We start from the raw sequence: 15,638 nt of genomic DNA, 5'->3' as shown, positions 1-15,638 counted from the left end.
TATAGTTTATAATGCAAATACTGCATTATTTTGAAATTTTATCCCCAGAAAACCGACCAAATTTGCTCATTTCCAACCAAGAATGGTAAAAAAGAACCGAGAAAACCGACCAGATGTATACATTTCCGACCAAATTCATATTCTAAAACCCAGAAAACCGACCATTAAAGATAAAACCGACCAGTTGTGGTAAGCAATTTGCTCAGAAAACCGACCAAAACAAAGCGGTCGGTAATGACCGTGCGGTCGTAAATGAATTTGGGTGGTCGGTTTTAGCCCAGAAGGTCCCAGAAATGAACACTGGAATTATTTCCGACCAACGCATTTCCGACCACTGTGTGTTCGGTTTTAGACCAGAAGCTCATCCAATGGGTCCTCAAAGCCATTTCCGACCGACTCATTTCCGACCACAATGTGGTCGTTTTTACAACTGGGCCCCACAACCGAGCCCTGAACTTCTTTACCGACCAACACATTTCCGACCGTCATTGGTCGGTTTTGAGACAATCCACGTGTATGACACGTCAACGGTAGGCCAGATTTATCTGATACAATCCACGTGTATATGGACATGGAAACACATTTCCGACCGACGGAATCGGTCGGTTTTATAACTCATTTCGGACCGATACGTCATTTTCGACTCGGTTTAAAGGGACCGACATGGTCGGTCGGTCGGTGGTCGGAAATGACCTCAAAACCGACCGATTTTACTTATTTCCGACCGATTTTGGCGGTCGGAAATGCCCGCTTTTCTTGTAGTGCTAACTATTTAATAATATTTTAGATATTTACATTTTTTGATATATAAATATGATGAAAAAGAATTTCTTTTGTAAGATTTGATGATGAAAGTCATGACAATTTTTAGTAAAAATTAAATTTTTTCCTGAAGCATGAGAAGAAAAGAGTTATCTAAAATAACTTTTGAGTTAAAAATAACTATTTAATAACTACTTTTAAATTTATCAAATAAATAATAAGTCAACTAAATGAAAAGATTGCGGAAGGAGGTGGAATACATTTTTAGAATTTTCTTTCATATTATAGAATGTATTCAACAAAGAGTAAAGTAATAACAAGTGCTAAAAATGAAACTCGAAATATGGCGGGTTCTTTCAAAATTTCAGGTAGGGTGTTCTTCACAATCGAAGTGATTTTCTATATTGAAGAACTCTTAGCATTAATTCCAGGTTCGGGAACAGCTTCTTTTACCGGAGGTGCCAGAACATGTTTTACTTGTACAGGTTCTTCGGGAATTGGTTCATTGACAAGATCAACAACAATTACTTTTTCTTCAGGAATTTCAGGCTCTTGGTTGTGGTCGTTGCTTATTTTGTATGGATTGCAAATATTCTTCCACAGCATTAATAAGTACCACCACATGATTGTTTTCATACATGTGATTATGCGTTAGCATCTAAATTTGCTTATGGTAAAGAGTTGTTGACTCGGTGGTAGGTCTTCGAGCATAAGTTGCTTTTTCAGCATCAGTTAATAGCCGGTTCAATATAATCCAGAAAAATCTTAGGTAAAAACAAATACTCTTCTTAGCAACAATGCACCTTTGAAATTCTTGCGTGATTAGGTGCAAGTAGTTGATACGAGTGTTGTTTACAAGTGAAACCCTGATCCTTTGATTAAATTGAGTTAATCAATGAAAGCCTCCCGTCTTTGGAGAAAAGACGTAAGAAACAGAATAAGAAGTTCCATTCTTTAGGTAAGTGCTTCATATATATCTTCCTTGATATCTTACCAATCTCATACAATGAATTTCTTGAGAGAAATTGTATAGTTCTATATCCTCAGGGACATCCTCAAAGTTGTCGGTTTGGGGTTGAAGAAAAGTATTAAAGGTTTCTTCAGTGATGTAAGTTGTGCGTCCTTGAATCCGACATTTGAAACCTCCTCCCCCCCACCCGATTTGATATAGAGGCACATAAAAACATGTCTTATAACATGCTATTGATTAATGATTAGTACCACTCGCTTGTTTGTTGCAAAGCGAGCTTTTGAAAAGTCGATCATAAAACATACCCACCTTTAAAAAAGGAAATCTGATTGTGTTGTTATTTTTCACAATCGTGTACATGTGTCTTTGGGAATGTTGCCCGACGAAGAATCAACTGTAGAAGGCGACGAATACAGTTGACTATATCTTTTCGACTTACAAACAAATAATGAACACCAATAAATAACTTTTCAATAACAACTTCAATTAATCACAAATAAAAGTGTTACAAAACTCTTTCAAGAAAACCAAACGTTCTTGAGAGCTGCTAGGTTATAACAATACTCGAGCATAACCAATACAATTACGTAAACCTAATACCGTGTTTATATAGTACACAGCTTCCCTATTAATTACAAGATATATTCTAGCTAATTTCTATCTGTTTTCATACGTATCCTAATTGATACTTACGATCCTATAAATCAGCAAAATAAATCAATCCATTAGTTGGCTTTCGTTTGTAGAATAAACTTATTCTTCAATCCTGATACGCATTAGTTCCTGACCAAGTCAGTTACTGACCATCGGCTAATACTGATCATCAGATACCGATTAGTAGTGATCTTGACCATCATTGAATCAGTATATTTAATAGGGAGCACGAAATTTTTAGTAATTTTTTTTTAAACAAAATTTATTAAAAATTTCGTTGCGTAGAAATTTGAGACAAAATCATGCAAATTATGGAATTTAAAGATAAAACCTGATCCGGTAAAATTCTAATTTGAAATTTTTTGAAATCGAGTGAAATTTATATATGTTATTCCTTTCGAAATTCTAAGATTAATTAGCTCGATCGCACAGTTTTTCGACAATTTAAAAGGTGCGACATAGGACCAAAACTATTTGAATTCTTGAAAATCACCCTTGACAAATTCTCAACCAAAATGGACAATATATATATATATATATATATATATATATATATAGGCAGAGGTTCAAAACAGACCGAGGCATACCGAGAGACTCGAGAGACCACATATCATTCGTTAGATCAGTTTTAATCTTGTGGTCAGAATTAATATACATTAAAACAATATAAACTCTCATTAAATCGTATAAGGGCAGTATAGGAACATTTTATATAGGAATACACGTATACGTACGTTATCATTGTAGCAATCACACATTGTTTCCAATATTAAGTTGATTTCGAGTATAATCTAGCCCCCGTAATTGATTTTCCTGTCTGGTTAAATTTTCAGTATCGTTTGCGCTTCAGCTTTCCATATATTCTTGCCTGTTCGATAGCTTCACATTCAGACTTTTGTCAAAAAATGGAGATCAATGGAACGAATAATCAAGATGAGTCATATTCTGGTATGTGTGTTCATTCTACAATTTTTTTTTTTTAAGTTCTAACATGTAAGAACTATCATGTCGATATAAATTTCTGCCCATTCGCAGATGCTTGCAGCAACACTGTAAACGAGAATCCTACCTTATTAGATGGTTTTGATGTTGATGTACAAACCTTTGGCAAAGATTGGATTTTCGAATGTTCGGACAGCTCAAAACCCTTCTTGGATCAACGCTTTAGTGATCTTGGCCAGGGGTTTATGTTTTACAAGGAATATGGTAGACAATCCGGATTTGATGTTCGTCGTTCAACGGAGAAGAGCGATAGATTTGGTAACACAATAACAAAGTATTTTGTCTGTTCTAGGTCTGGCCGTGCGGATGACAAAAATGTGGGTATTAACATGAAAAAACGGAGGAGAACTATTTCGACAAAGTGCAAGTATAATATATATATATATATATATATATATATATATATACACACACTATACTATAATAAGCCAACATGGGTATAATTTGTAGTCCAGAGTTTTAGTTATATTTTTTGGTTTGGTACTACAAGTCTACAGATGGGGAGTCTATTATTTTTTGGCTTGATACTCTCCTTTTCGTACTACAAGTCTACAAATGTGGAGTCTATTAGTATTATATTGTTAAACAGTTTCAAATACTAAAAACACCCATAACAATTTATTATCATATAATATTTCATTAAAAAAATTATAATGATGTTATAAATAAAATTATAAATATACAATGACACACACACTCACATATAATTTAATTAAAATTCAATCCATTAATACTAAAATACTAATAAAATGATGTTAAAATTTAAATTATAAATAATAAATTACGAAATATATACCTGCCCGTGCTTCGCACGGGTTAAAGGCTAGTATATATATAATTTGGAAGAAGGGGATGGTTTTATATTTTGAAATGGGTTGTAACCAAAGTGGACTAATCGACTAAAGATAACAACTTTTGAAAACCATGTTTTTGTATGCAAGTGTGTGTATTACGGTGCGGATGTTCCTATGAATGAAGAGAAAAGTATGTGAAGTGATGATTATGTGCATGTTTGGGGAAATAAATTAAGAGCTTATTTTTTAAAAAAGAAATAAATATTTTTATATTTTTTTGGATATGAATATTAAAGAGGTGTTTCATTTTCATTATGTGCCAAAAAAAATAAGGGTTTATTTTAGAAAAAAGTACAGTTTCATGTACTTTTCTTCAGAAATAAACCCTTATTTCAAAAAAATATGGTTAGCCAAACGATCACTATATATGCTCATACAGAGTACATTTATGATGCTTGGCGTAGACTAATTGTTACGATTTACTTGATTTTGATGATAACATAATACTAAGTATTTCAAGCATTTTGTCCAAGTACCGTGACAGTCAACGGATTACCTTTATCCGTTGATAGATTACATGTCAATTGTTATTTAATATGTAGCTTATTCAAGTTAGATACTTTATCAACGGATAAATCCAATGCACTTGTTAGTCAATAGTCCAATGATCCATCAATGAATATATATAATAGGGTGGCCAATTATAAATACTCTATGCCATGCAGGGACAAAGCTACATAGGGGTCAGTGGGGGCCATGGCCCCCCAGGGTTGTCATTATGCTAGTATATTTATATTATAAATTTAAAAAAAATTATTTTACTCTTAATGTTTATATAAATATAACAGTTGGCCCCTGTAAAATATTTTTGATTCTTCTAAAAATAATGCCCCCTATAAACTCAAAAAATTTAATTTAGTAATTTTTTTATAATTAATTTAGTATATCAAATCTAAAATTAAGACCATACTAAAATATAATTATTATATGTTTAAGCATACTTAAAAAACAAAAATGATGTTGTACGTGTGACAAATATGATGTGCCAGCTTTTGTAAAACAGAGTCTCTTAGAGCAACTCCAACCCTTCACTCTCGTTATGTATAATTGACGTGGAAGTGTAATTTTGGAGAATGAAAGCCCATCCACCAGCTCCAACGCAGCCTTCTCGTTATCTATATTTTTAGAGTTCTGGATATGGGTTTTGTATATTCACTAGAAAAAGCCCATTCTGTAAAGAGAGTCCAGCTAGACTCCCGCCTCTCCCGCCTCTTGCTCAATCTCTCTCATGCCCCTTTTATTCTATAATATGATTTCAGTGTTCTACACACCTCCTCCACATTTTGTTTAGCTCAAAATCAAAGGTATGTTAAAACTCAACTATCATTTATATATGTTGATTTTAATTTAGATATGATGAAAATATATTGAGATGGGTTTGGTTTTCTCTAAACATATTAGATTTTGAATGTTTGTGTGGTGTTTTCTTGTTTGCTGTATATGATATTGAATGTCTACTATGTGTCTGATCTATCGTTGTAAAGAGCTTTCAATGTTGCCCTGGTTTTTTGAGTGTTGTCATGTGTTTGTCTTGATCTAGTTGATCTTTCATGTGTCTTGATGTTTTAGAACAATTAGAAATTGTAGTGACTTGATAAATTGTGTTTATTGTAGAAAATGGATTCATTTTTCATTCAATTGCTTAGTTACGGGGTATATAATGAAGAGGTGAGTTCAGAATTACCTCCATTATCACAAGCACAAGATGTAACAAACAAAATGAAAAAGGCAAAGGGCCGGTCAAAAAATTTCACGATTCAAGAAGATATGTTACACATATCCGCGTGGAAAAATGTGATTTTGGACCCGATACAAGGCAACAATCAAACACAACAAACATATTGGAGTAGAATAACAAACTACTTCAACGAGCACAAAACATTCACAAGTGAACGAACCTCAAGCTCTCTATGTAATCGTTGGTCATCGATTCAACTTTGTGTGAGCAAATTTCAGGGGTTTTATAATCAAATAGATGGAAGAAATCAAAGTGGAGTTGGTGAACAAGACAAGGTACTTGTACTTGTATAAATGATAAGTGGATTTTATATCCACTTGGAAGCCTTCATTTTGACTTAAATTGATGATTTGGCCTCAAGCTTATGATGTTTTTGATATGTTTTTTGTGTTGTGTTGTGTAGGTTTCCTAGAAGGAGGATAGAGGGTGGATTCAAGGCTAAACGGTGGAGAAAACGGCGTAGGAATCAGATGAACGACGGAGAAGATATAGGCACGGACACACCGAAGCAGCGTGGGGCTGCCCAAGTGGTGCGCCCACCCTACTAGTGGCATGCCCGCACCACTACAGTAACACTGATGGGGTCTCCACCCCACTGGTGGGGTCTCCACCCCACTGGTGGGGTCTCCACCCCATTCTGATGGAGGAAAATTGCCCGTTTTGGCTGTTTGGAACGTTTTGAAGGCCTGATGCTGAGGGACTTAAAGAAAAGCTTAAGGGAGAAGTAAGAAAAACCTAGAAACATTCTAAGGAGCACGTGAAGGCTACGGAGAAGATCAAGTTTCATTGTTTTCACTTTTATAATTCTTCGAAGTAGGCGTAACTTTGGATGTTCGTTTCGGATTTGTTTCGCAACCCTTATTTTATTACTTTGATATTGTTTACACTATTCAATACCATGTTTACTCTTACTCCCGTGAAGATGAGAAGTTCGATTATGAACTAATCGTTATCATGGGATTCTAGCGGATTTATATATGGATTTCAATAGTTGATTTTCCTTAAATATTTATGTGATGTGTTGTGCCATAAAATCTCCCTGAGCTTATTTTATAGCCCATCATATTGTATGGGCTTTATTTGGGCTTACTGGAGTTATTTGATAAACAATATTGGGCTTCACCATGGCTGGGTGAACCATTGAAGGCATACAAGGAGGTGTACGGACTTGCATGAGAAGCATAATGATGGCTGCCATCAGAATGGGGTTGCACCTGAAGGCGCTTTAGGGGTTACCTCTGCTTAGGGGTTACCACTAAGTGCATCCTGGCTTGCAGCTACGGGGCTGCAGTTAGGGGATGCCGCTGGCAGGGCATCCGCCGCTTGGGCAGAACGGCAGGCAGACTCCAAGAAGGACTCTTCTTCCTTATTTCTTGGAGGGCGAGTTAGAAGTATAATGGGAGTATATCAGCTATCATTTATCTACGAATTAAGGGATAAATACATCTATTATGAAGATAATTACAATCGGAGGAGATAATTCATGAATAACTCGGATATACATGCAAGATGAAGGCTTCAAGTGACCTACTTGGAGTGGGATGCCGCTAGATAACGACAAGAGGAAGTTGTTTTATTCTAAACTAGAGGGGATAAGAGCTTATCTCTTCAGAGTCCTAAATCGAGCACTACATGGGCTTGATCCCTATAAATAGGGTATGTAGGGCACGTGTAACCTTTGTGACGTACATTTCCGGGCAATTGCAGGACGGAATTCCATAATTCCGGCCTCATTGTTTGGTCCTTTGCGAGCTCAACCCCTAAACACATTTGTTTTTCTTTAGTTTATGTCGACGGTAGCCCCTAAAAGCTAGCCGTATTTTACGTAGTTGTAACAAATATCCTTATAAATGTGCTATACGGTTCTGGGGGTGTTGTATCAATTCCTCTCACAACACTTTTTGGCGCTAGAAGGAGGGGATTACTGATCTTAGAGAGGAGAGATGTCGGAAATTCCCGGAAACCCAGAAAATCCCAATATGCCGGAAGGCGCTACGCAAGATGAAAGCGACGTTCCGAGCGGAGAATTAACACGCGAGGAGATGAAAACAAAAATGAAGAGAATGAGTCGGAGGATTGCCTCCTTGAAAAGAAAGTCAGCAAGGTCGAAAAAGGCTAGTAAGGTGACTCCCACCAAGCTAGTTTTGATGGAGAAGGCGGAAGGAAGGAAGGTGGCAACCCCGAGAAAGAAGCTAACCCCGAGATGGGTGATGGAGAACACTCACAGGCTGCTAGTGTATTCGACCGCCTTGGAAGGAAACTGACCGAGCAAGACTTGCGGCACAGGCTTGGCAACAAGGCCCCTAACGGGGATGAACCTGAAGGCTCGAAACGCAGGGCTCCTCCCAGCCAAAGACAGGAGAAGCCCGCGTCTGAAGCTCGGTCAAAGGACAAAAACCAAAGGCTGTCAAAAGTCATCTCCATCGATGATGATGAGGAAAGCTCAGGATCGCATAATGATGAGGAAGTAAGCAAGAAGAAAGATCAACCCCTGGATGATGACTATGAGGTTGCGCTTAATGATGGGGACGATAAGTGCAAGATGGAAGAGCTACTGGAAGCCTTAAAGAAAGTGAAGGCCGATAAGAAATCGAAAGCCGAGCTTACCGTCAAGTCACCCCTACTACGTATCTACAGGGGGGTTGGCGACCTGCGATTTAACGGAACCACGGATCCCGTGGAGTACCTTAGCTGGTTTGACACTGAGATGGAGGTCTACCAAATTCCAGACCTCACAAAATGTCGCTTATTGGCTGCAACCCTCAGGGATGACGCCCACCACTGGTTCAAGAGGCTTCCTGCTAATTCTATCAATTCTTGGAGGAAAATGAGTGAGCTGTCTGTGGGACAATTCAGGGCTTCCGTTACTTATGCCCCACCTGCCAACACTCTAGCTGACATCAAGCAAAAGGAGCATGAGACACTAAGGGAATATTTCAAACGCTTCAACTAAGAGGTGCTCCGTGTCAGGAGAACATCAAAGGAAACCCTGAAGAATTTCTTGATAGCAGAGGTAAGACCCGGAACAGATTTCTGGTAGGAGTTGCAAGGGCCGGAGCCTGAAACCCTAGCCGACTTCTTTGCTAGGGCAGAACCCCATTATGTGCATCTCAAAGACCACATAGAGGACCTCATTAGAACTGGATACCTGACAGAATTTGTGGTTCATGAGGCTAAGAAGTATAAGGAAAAGAAGGTCGAAAGGGCAAGTGACCAGGAAGCCAACCGTAACACCCGGGCTAGCAGTGTACGAATGATCATCGGGGGACCCTTCGTGGGAGGCCAGGGACGCAGTGCTATAAAGAGATATGTACGCGAAGCCCGAGGGCCACCGCTAACCAATGTGTGCCATCCGTCCGAGAGGCCTCCCAAAATGTTTAAAGGGGAGACCATGGTTTTAGAGTGCGGTGGATATAGCTTCGGGTGCCTCACAAGGACTTGAGGGACGCACTTTACCAAGAAAAGTTAATGGTGGTTCAACTAGTGATGTGCGTACCTACACTCGACGTGGCACTAGTTCGACACTACATGATGAGGATGAGGATGATGATGATGATGATGATGATGATGATGATGATGATGATGATGGGGGAGAAGATGAAGACCATACTCCTATTGATGATGAGGATGTGGAAGATGACTTTGGTGTTCCTCCCGATCCATCCTTGAAGAATACTCAAGAGGGAGATGAAGATTTCATGCTTGATTAGTTTATTTCACTCATCTATTATGTTTTTATTTGCTTAGGTATGCTTAACTTTTGGTATTTGAACTTATTGTCTCTTTCCTATTTGAAATATTGAATGATGTGTTTTTATCTATATTATATAATCTTTAATATATATATATATATATATATATATTTATGAATATCACGACTTGTCGACTTATTTAGACTAGTCGATTCCAAGGTGTCAGGGCGCCGAGACTCGACTTGTCGACTTAATAAGCATGACGGCTAGTCACGGACCTACTCGTTATCCAGAATTCTCGGCTCCTTTAAAAATATAACCACCTTCAACACAATCTTTACAAAACTAACCACCCAAATTTTCGTTTTAGAAAACTAACCACCTTAAATATTTGACACCTCGGGCGGACACAATAGCAGGTTTAAATTTCTTCAAAGCCATGCCCTGAGGCGGACATAACAGGGAATAGATTATATGTTCGCCCCCTCCTCGGGCGAACATATAATTGGAGTTTTTTTAAAAAAATGGTTTTTTGACACAGTAACTGCTCTTCACTGCGTTTATTTGATTTATTAAAAAATCAAATAAACTAAATATTGTGATTATTTTATTTATAAAAAAAATCAGAAACACTATAAATTAAAATGTGTTGTTTCGTAAATATTGAATTGAGAGTATTTTATTGATTAAAAATACTGCCTGATTTAAAGTGATGATTGAGTATTTTTTTAGGTTAATCAGCATATAATTTGAATATTTTAATATAGGTTAATTATGACGGAAACTATGTTTATATATAGTTAGATTCGTTCTGAGTATTAGAACTAAGCACATACATATACTCGGATTTCTCATCTGCTTATACTAAAAACATCTGTATGGACAAGTAGAAAAAATCTAGAAAGCCATGTAGCCATGTGAATTTATTTTGGCCTTTGCAATGATAGTATGGTACAGAGAGATTCGTCCACTGTAGCAATGTGAATTTATTTTGGCCTTTGCAATGATAGTATAGTGCAGAGAGATTCGTCCACTGTAGCCATATGAATTTATTTTGGCCTTTGCAATGATAGTATGGTGCAGAGAGATTCGTCCATTGTAGCCATGTGAAGTGTTTTTGGCCTTTGCAATGATAGTATGCTGCAGAGAGATTCGTCCACTGTTGCCATGTGAAGTGTCTTTGGCCTTTGCAATGATAGTATGCTGCAGAGAGATTCGTCCACTGTAGCCATGTGAATTTATTTTGGCCTTTGCAATGATAGTATGCTGCAGAGATTATGTGACCTTGTTACGAAATATTGGTTATAAATAGTGGAAAGCTCGTTTACACATTTCAAAACATATCTTAATTAAATGGAGGGAGTAAATGAGGTTAGCCAGGGGGACACGTGCTACTGTGAAAGGCTTTCCATTCATAGTACGTATCGAGGGACTGGGCCAAACGCTGGAAGAAAGATGTCACGATGTCCATTATGGCCGAACGGGTGCGGTTACATGTTTTGGATTGATGATCCACTAGAACCACGTTCAACGGCTGTGCTGATTGAGATGACTCGAGAGATGAGTGACCTTATATGGGAGCATTATTTTGCAAAGGAAAAGATTAGAGAGAAGCAGGAGAAAGAATGTGAATGCCTTAAGGGAAAATTTAAAGGGGAGGGTTCTTCAACAAAAAATGCTAGATTGACCGATGTGCAATTATTGTTGTATTCCTTATTAAGTTTATTAAGTTGTGTATGTCTGAAATTTTTAAATATTGTTTTAAAGTTGCTACATGAAAGTTGTTGTCATTGTGCTCATTTTTTCACCTATAAATAAGTCCCTCAAGACCTCGGTTGTATTCACAACTAAAAAACATTTACACACTTATGGAGCCAGTTGTTGTAGAGAAGTGCTACTGTGACAAAGTCCTAGTCAGTAGTGTTTGTCGGGACAATGGTCCCGGCGCTGAGAGGCGAATGGTGCAATGTCCTGACGGGTCCAATGGCTGCGGTTACTTATTTTGGCTAGAGGACCGTCATGAGAGTCATGTTACCGAGGTCATCAGCAAGCTTTCAAATGAAATAAGTGAGCTCAAATGGTCACAGGCGGTGGAAATGTGATGTTATTTCAATCATGTTGTGTTGTTGTGTTTTTGTGTGTTTCTGAGTTTGTGTGTTTTTCTGTGTTTGTGAGTTAGTGTGTGTTTGAAGGCTTGTGTGTTTGTGTGAGAAACTGATTCATCATGTTGTGTGTTTGTGTTCCACTGTTTATCAAGTTCAATGTCATGTCATTTATTATGTTATGTCATTTGTTATGTTATCATGTAAATGGGTCGTGCTAACATTATACAACATTATGAGAGAACAAAGTACATAATACATAAACATAATCAAAGTACATAAACCGTTCTACCCGAATAAAAGTACATAAAGATAAACAAAATGCATAATAAAAGTACATAAACATAAACAAAGTACATATGAGGAAAAGCCTACTTCTTCTTATGCCCGAAGAAGTGGCTTCCAGTATGACATCTTCGACCCTTCCCCTTCGCTGCTCTAGGTGGCTGCAGTCTCTGCTCATGCTCAGATGGCTCCTCAGGCTCGGACACCTCCTCAACCTCCGACGGATGTGCTGCTGCTCTCGGTGGACGCACAGTTGCGTACGCCCAGGGGCTACTATACCCTGCATATGAAGCAAAAGCGGGTAAAGGTGTGGAAAATTCTCTCCGGTGGTGGACATCATCGGTGTGAACGTGACAGCTGGACTCCCGAATCTGTAAGTAGGGCTCCCAAAGGATGGCACCTGGGTGAATGGAGGAGGTGTGTGGTGCTGGTCCTCTAAGAACGACATGTCAGGACGATATACATATGACTTTGCCAAGTGATCCTGTGACGGACCCTCATCATCCCGTGCCTCGTCATCCCCTAATCTAACCGTATAACCAGCCTCAGAAGTACCCGCTGCTGCATATGTAGGGAGGTTAACCCACTGGGGCCATGCACCCCCCTCAGAAGTATTTGCCTCATATGTAGAAGACTGAATGAATGGAGACCATCCACCAGTCTCAGAAGTACCTGCTCCCTCAGTACCTACAGAATGTGAGATGCTTGCAAGGTGTGAACTACCTACATGGGTGTAGTAAGTGCCCTCTTCGGGCACTACCGGTGTGACTGGTGGCCATCCCCTACGTTTGGTAGGGGCCCATTCCCTAGGTCGACGCTGTGCACGAGAAATCGGATCCTGTAAAATATGGTTTGCCTGACCCAAATCAGGAGCATAAGGGTCAATGGCACGCTCCATAGCTGATAACTACTCCGTCTATTTACAAACATGTATACATAAATCATAACAATGTACGAAATACGCTGAGAACAACAAGTAAAAGGAGCGGATGTTTACCAGTTCCTGTGTGGAAAGCTGTGTTCCCTGGAGGGCACCCTCCTTTGGCCAGTAGTCGGGGTTAATAATGTATCGATGTGTGACCCTGTGGAACCATGGTAGGTATGAGGCAATGCAACCTTCGCCATGCATTAGTGGAGGAGATGCGAGGGCACGCTCCATACGCGTATCCCAAAGATCAACGAATGGCTGCCTCGCGTACATCCAATCAACGGACTCGTTGTAGTGGTCGTGTAGCCGCTGATGATTTTGGCAGGGAGAGGAAAATGGTACGCCCTGCATAAACCCGAACTACCTCGTGATCCTGTCTGTGTAGCACCACTCAACGTAGGACATGAACATCATGGGGGCGGGAGCCGTCCAGCGCAAGTACATACTGGGCTCCGGGTGAAGCTCCGCAGGTAAATCAACATATGACCTCCATCGAAACTGCTGGACAATCATCCCATCCAACTCGTATCGTGTGATGCGGCTCTACGATCGCGGCACATGATCATGGCTAAGTGGTGCCTTCCACCTACAGTGGAAGTTGGCATAAGTGGTCAGAGGTTATACATGTGTAAAATATGAATGTGTTAATCAACAGAAGGAGTGATAACATATCTCAGCGCAAGTGGGTACTCGAACAAGGGTTCAGCCGCGTGTCTAGGCGCTAGTGACGGAAAGCGCTCGTAAATCCACACCTAGGGCCAAGGTTAGTACAAGTGCACATCATGAATAACTGACAAACATAAATCATGCAACAATAAAGACAAGAAAGCTATGGTTGGTTTAGTATTACCTGTAGCAATGTGGCGTAGCCGCAGAAATTAGATGTGCCTGACCGACTAGAACTACATAGCTTCCTATATAGGAAGGCAAGAACAGCACTGCCCAAGCTATACTAACGCAGCTTGCCCATGTCCCTTAGTAACCAGGGAAGGTCAAGCTGCACGTGGCCCCCACTGCTATCGGGGAACAATGATCCAATAACGCATAGTAGGTGCGCCCAAACATGAAAGGTAACTCGTGCACCATAACCTATAGCCGCTGGATCCAACCACTAACAGGACCCAAAGTTATCCACCAGCCATTTGATCTATAAACCAGATCTGTTAACATCATCATCATATGCTGGTAATAGTCCAATAAACTCGCCTACCAGGTTGCGCCTATCCTCCACGGTGGTACTTTCTCCATGGAGGATGAGTGGATCACCCTCAGTGGGTAACCCGAGAATGTGATGAACATCCTCGAGAGTGATAGTGGCCTCTCCGAACGGTAGGTGGAAAGTGTGCGTCTCTCCACGCCATCTCTCGATCAAGGGTGTAAGCAACCCCCTGTCATGCCTCAACTGTCCCAGCATAAATATGCAATCAAAACCTAAGTCCCTGATGGCATCCATGATCCTCTAATGTGGTCTGTGGGTCTGAACTTTCTTCCAATATTCGCCATAGTTTGTCCTCGGTCTCAAATCAAATGGTGCCTGAAATAATTGTAGTGCATCAAATATTAGTCTTAACCATCTATTGTTAGGAACTGAGGGAATGGAGGTAAAATAATTGTAGTAAAATAATTGTAGTGCATCAAATAATTCTATTGTTGTGTTTGTAGTGTGAAGAAACTGAGGGAATGGAGGTAAAAGATTTTAAAATTTTCATTTCTTTTACATTACGTTCCTAACCATCTGATCTAGAACTTAAATTTACCAATTTGAGAACAAATGTTCTTTTCTCCTTCGTAATATTTAAGAGCAATTATAGTAGTAACTGTAATTATTAATTAATTAATTTCTCTAAATTAATTTAATACGTAATACAAAATGAATTCGAAAATTTTTGCCATTTCTCTAAATTTACTTTTAAATTCGAAAAAATTTAATTTAATTAATTTCACAATCACTAAAGTTATGTTGATTATTTTTATTTTATTCTTAACGTAAATAATACAAAACTATTTCTCTAAAGCAATATTTTGAATTTTAAAGGTAGCTAACCTATTTCTAAAATTAATTATTTTCTACATTCAAACACAAATCTAAACTAAAATTACCACTGCCACTACTAATCAACAACAATCATCATGAATCATCACCAAAAAATATTCAAACAACTCATATGCTTTAGATCTACTACCAACTAACAAGAATCAATATAAATCATCACCACAAAATAATCATAAAAATTCATATCATTTATACACATACATGCATAATTTTCAACAAGATTGAGATTGATTTTTACCTTAAAAAATGATTATATACGTGAGGACAGTGGATTGAAACAGTGGATTATATTGGTGCTTGCTGCTAGGGCTGCACATGGGCTGGGTTGGGCCGGTTTCGGCCATTCAAGCGACCCAACCCATTTAGTACGGGTTAGAAAAATTTAACCCATCAATCATAAAAAGAATTAGAAACCCAACCCTACTAATTGTATGACGGGTTGGGTTGGTTAGGGTAGGGTTGATCGGGTTAAAAAATTTGCAAGATAAGCATAATCCAAAATATGTTTTGCACCATTTTGTTGTATACAATTAGCAATAACATAGGACACTGCACCGATACAAAATATCAGGTGCTTTTAGAGTGCATATATTCTCTT

At 38.7% G+C, this 15,638-nt stretch overlaps 1 protein-coding gene across 1 annotated transcript; it reads right to left on the bottom strand.

Annotated features, from left to right (window-relative positions):
• Positions 1-11,997: 11,997 nt before the first annotated feature.
• Positions 11,998-13,734, bottom strand: LOC135147879 (uncharacterized). Its single transcript, XM_064081915.1, has 2 exons — positions 13,057-13,734; positions 11,998-12,915 (listed from the first exon to the last, which is right to left on the bottom strand). The coding sequence occupies exons 1-2, from the start codon at positions 13,336-13,338 to the stop codon at positions 11,998-12,000; spliced, it is 1,200 nt and encodes a 399-aa protein (XP_063937985.1). The 5' UTR covers positions 13,339-13,734.
• Positions 13,735-15,638: the final 1,904 nt, after the last annotated feature.

This window comes from Daucus carota, chromosome 7, assembly GCF_001625215.2.
Source record: "Daucus carota subsp. sativus chromosome 7, DH1 v3.0, whole genome shotgun sequence".
Lineage (NCBI taxonomy): Eukaryota > Viridiplantae > Streptophyta > Magnoliopsida > Apiales > Apiaceae > Daucus > Daucus carota.
The sequence above is the reverse complement of the archived record's forward strand: the minus strand, read 5'-3'. Positions and strand labels throughout refer to the sequence as shown.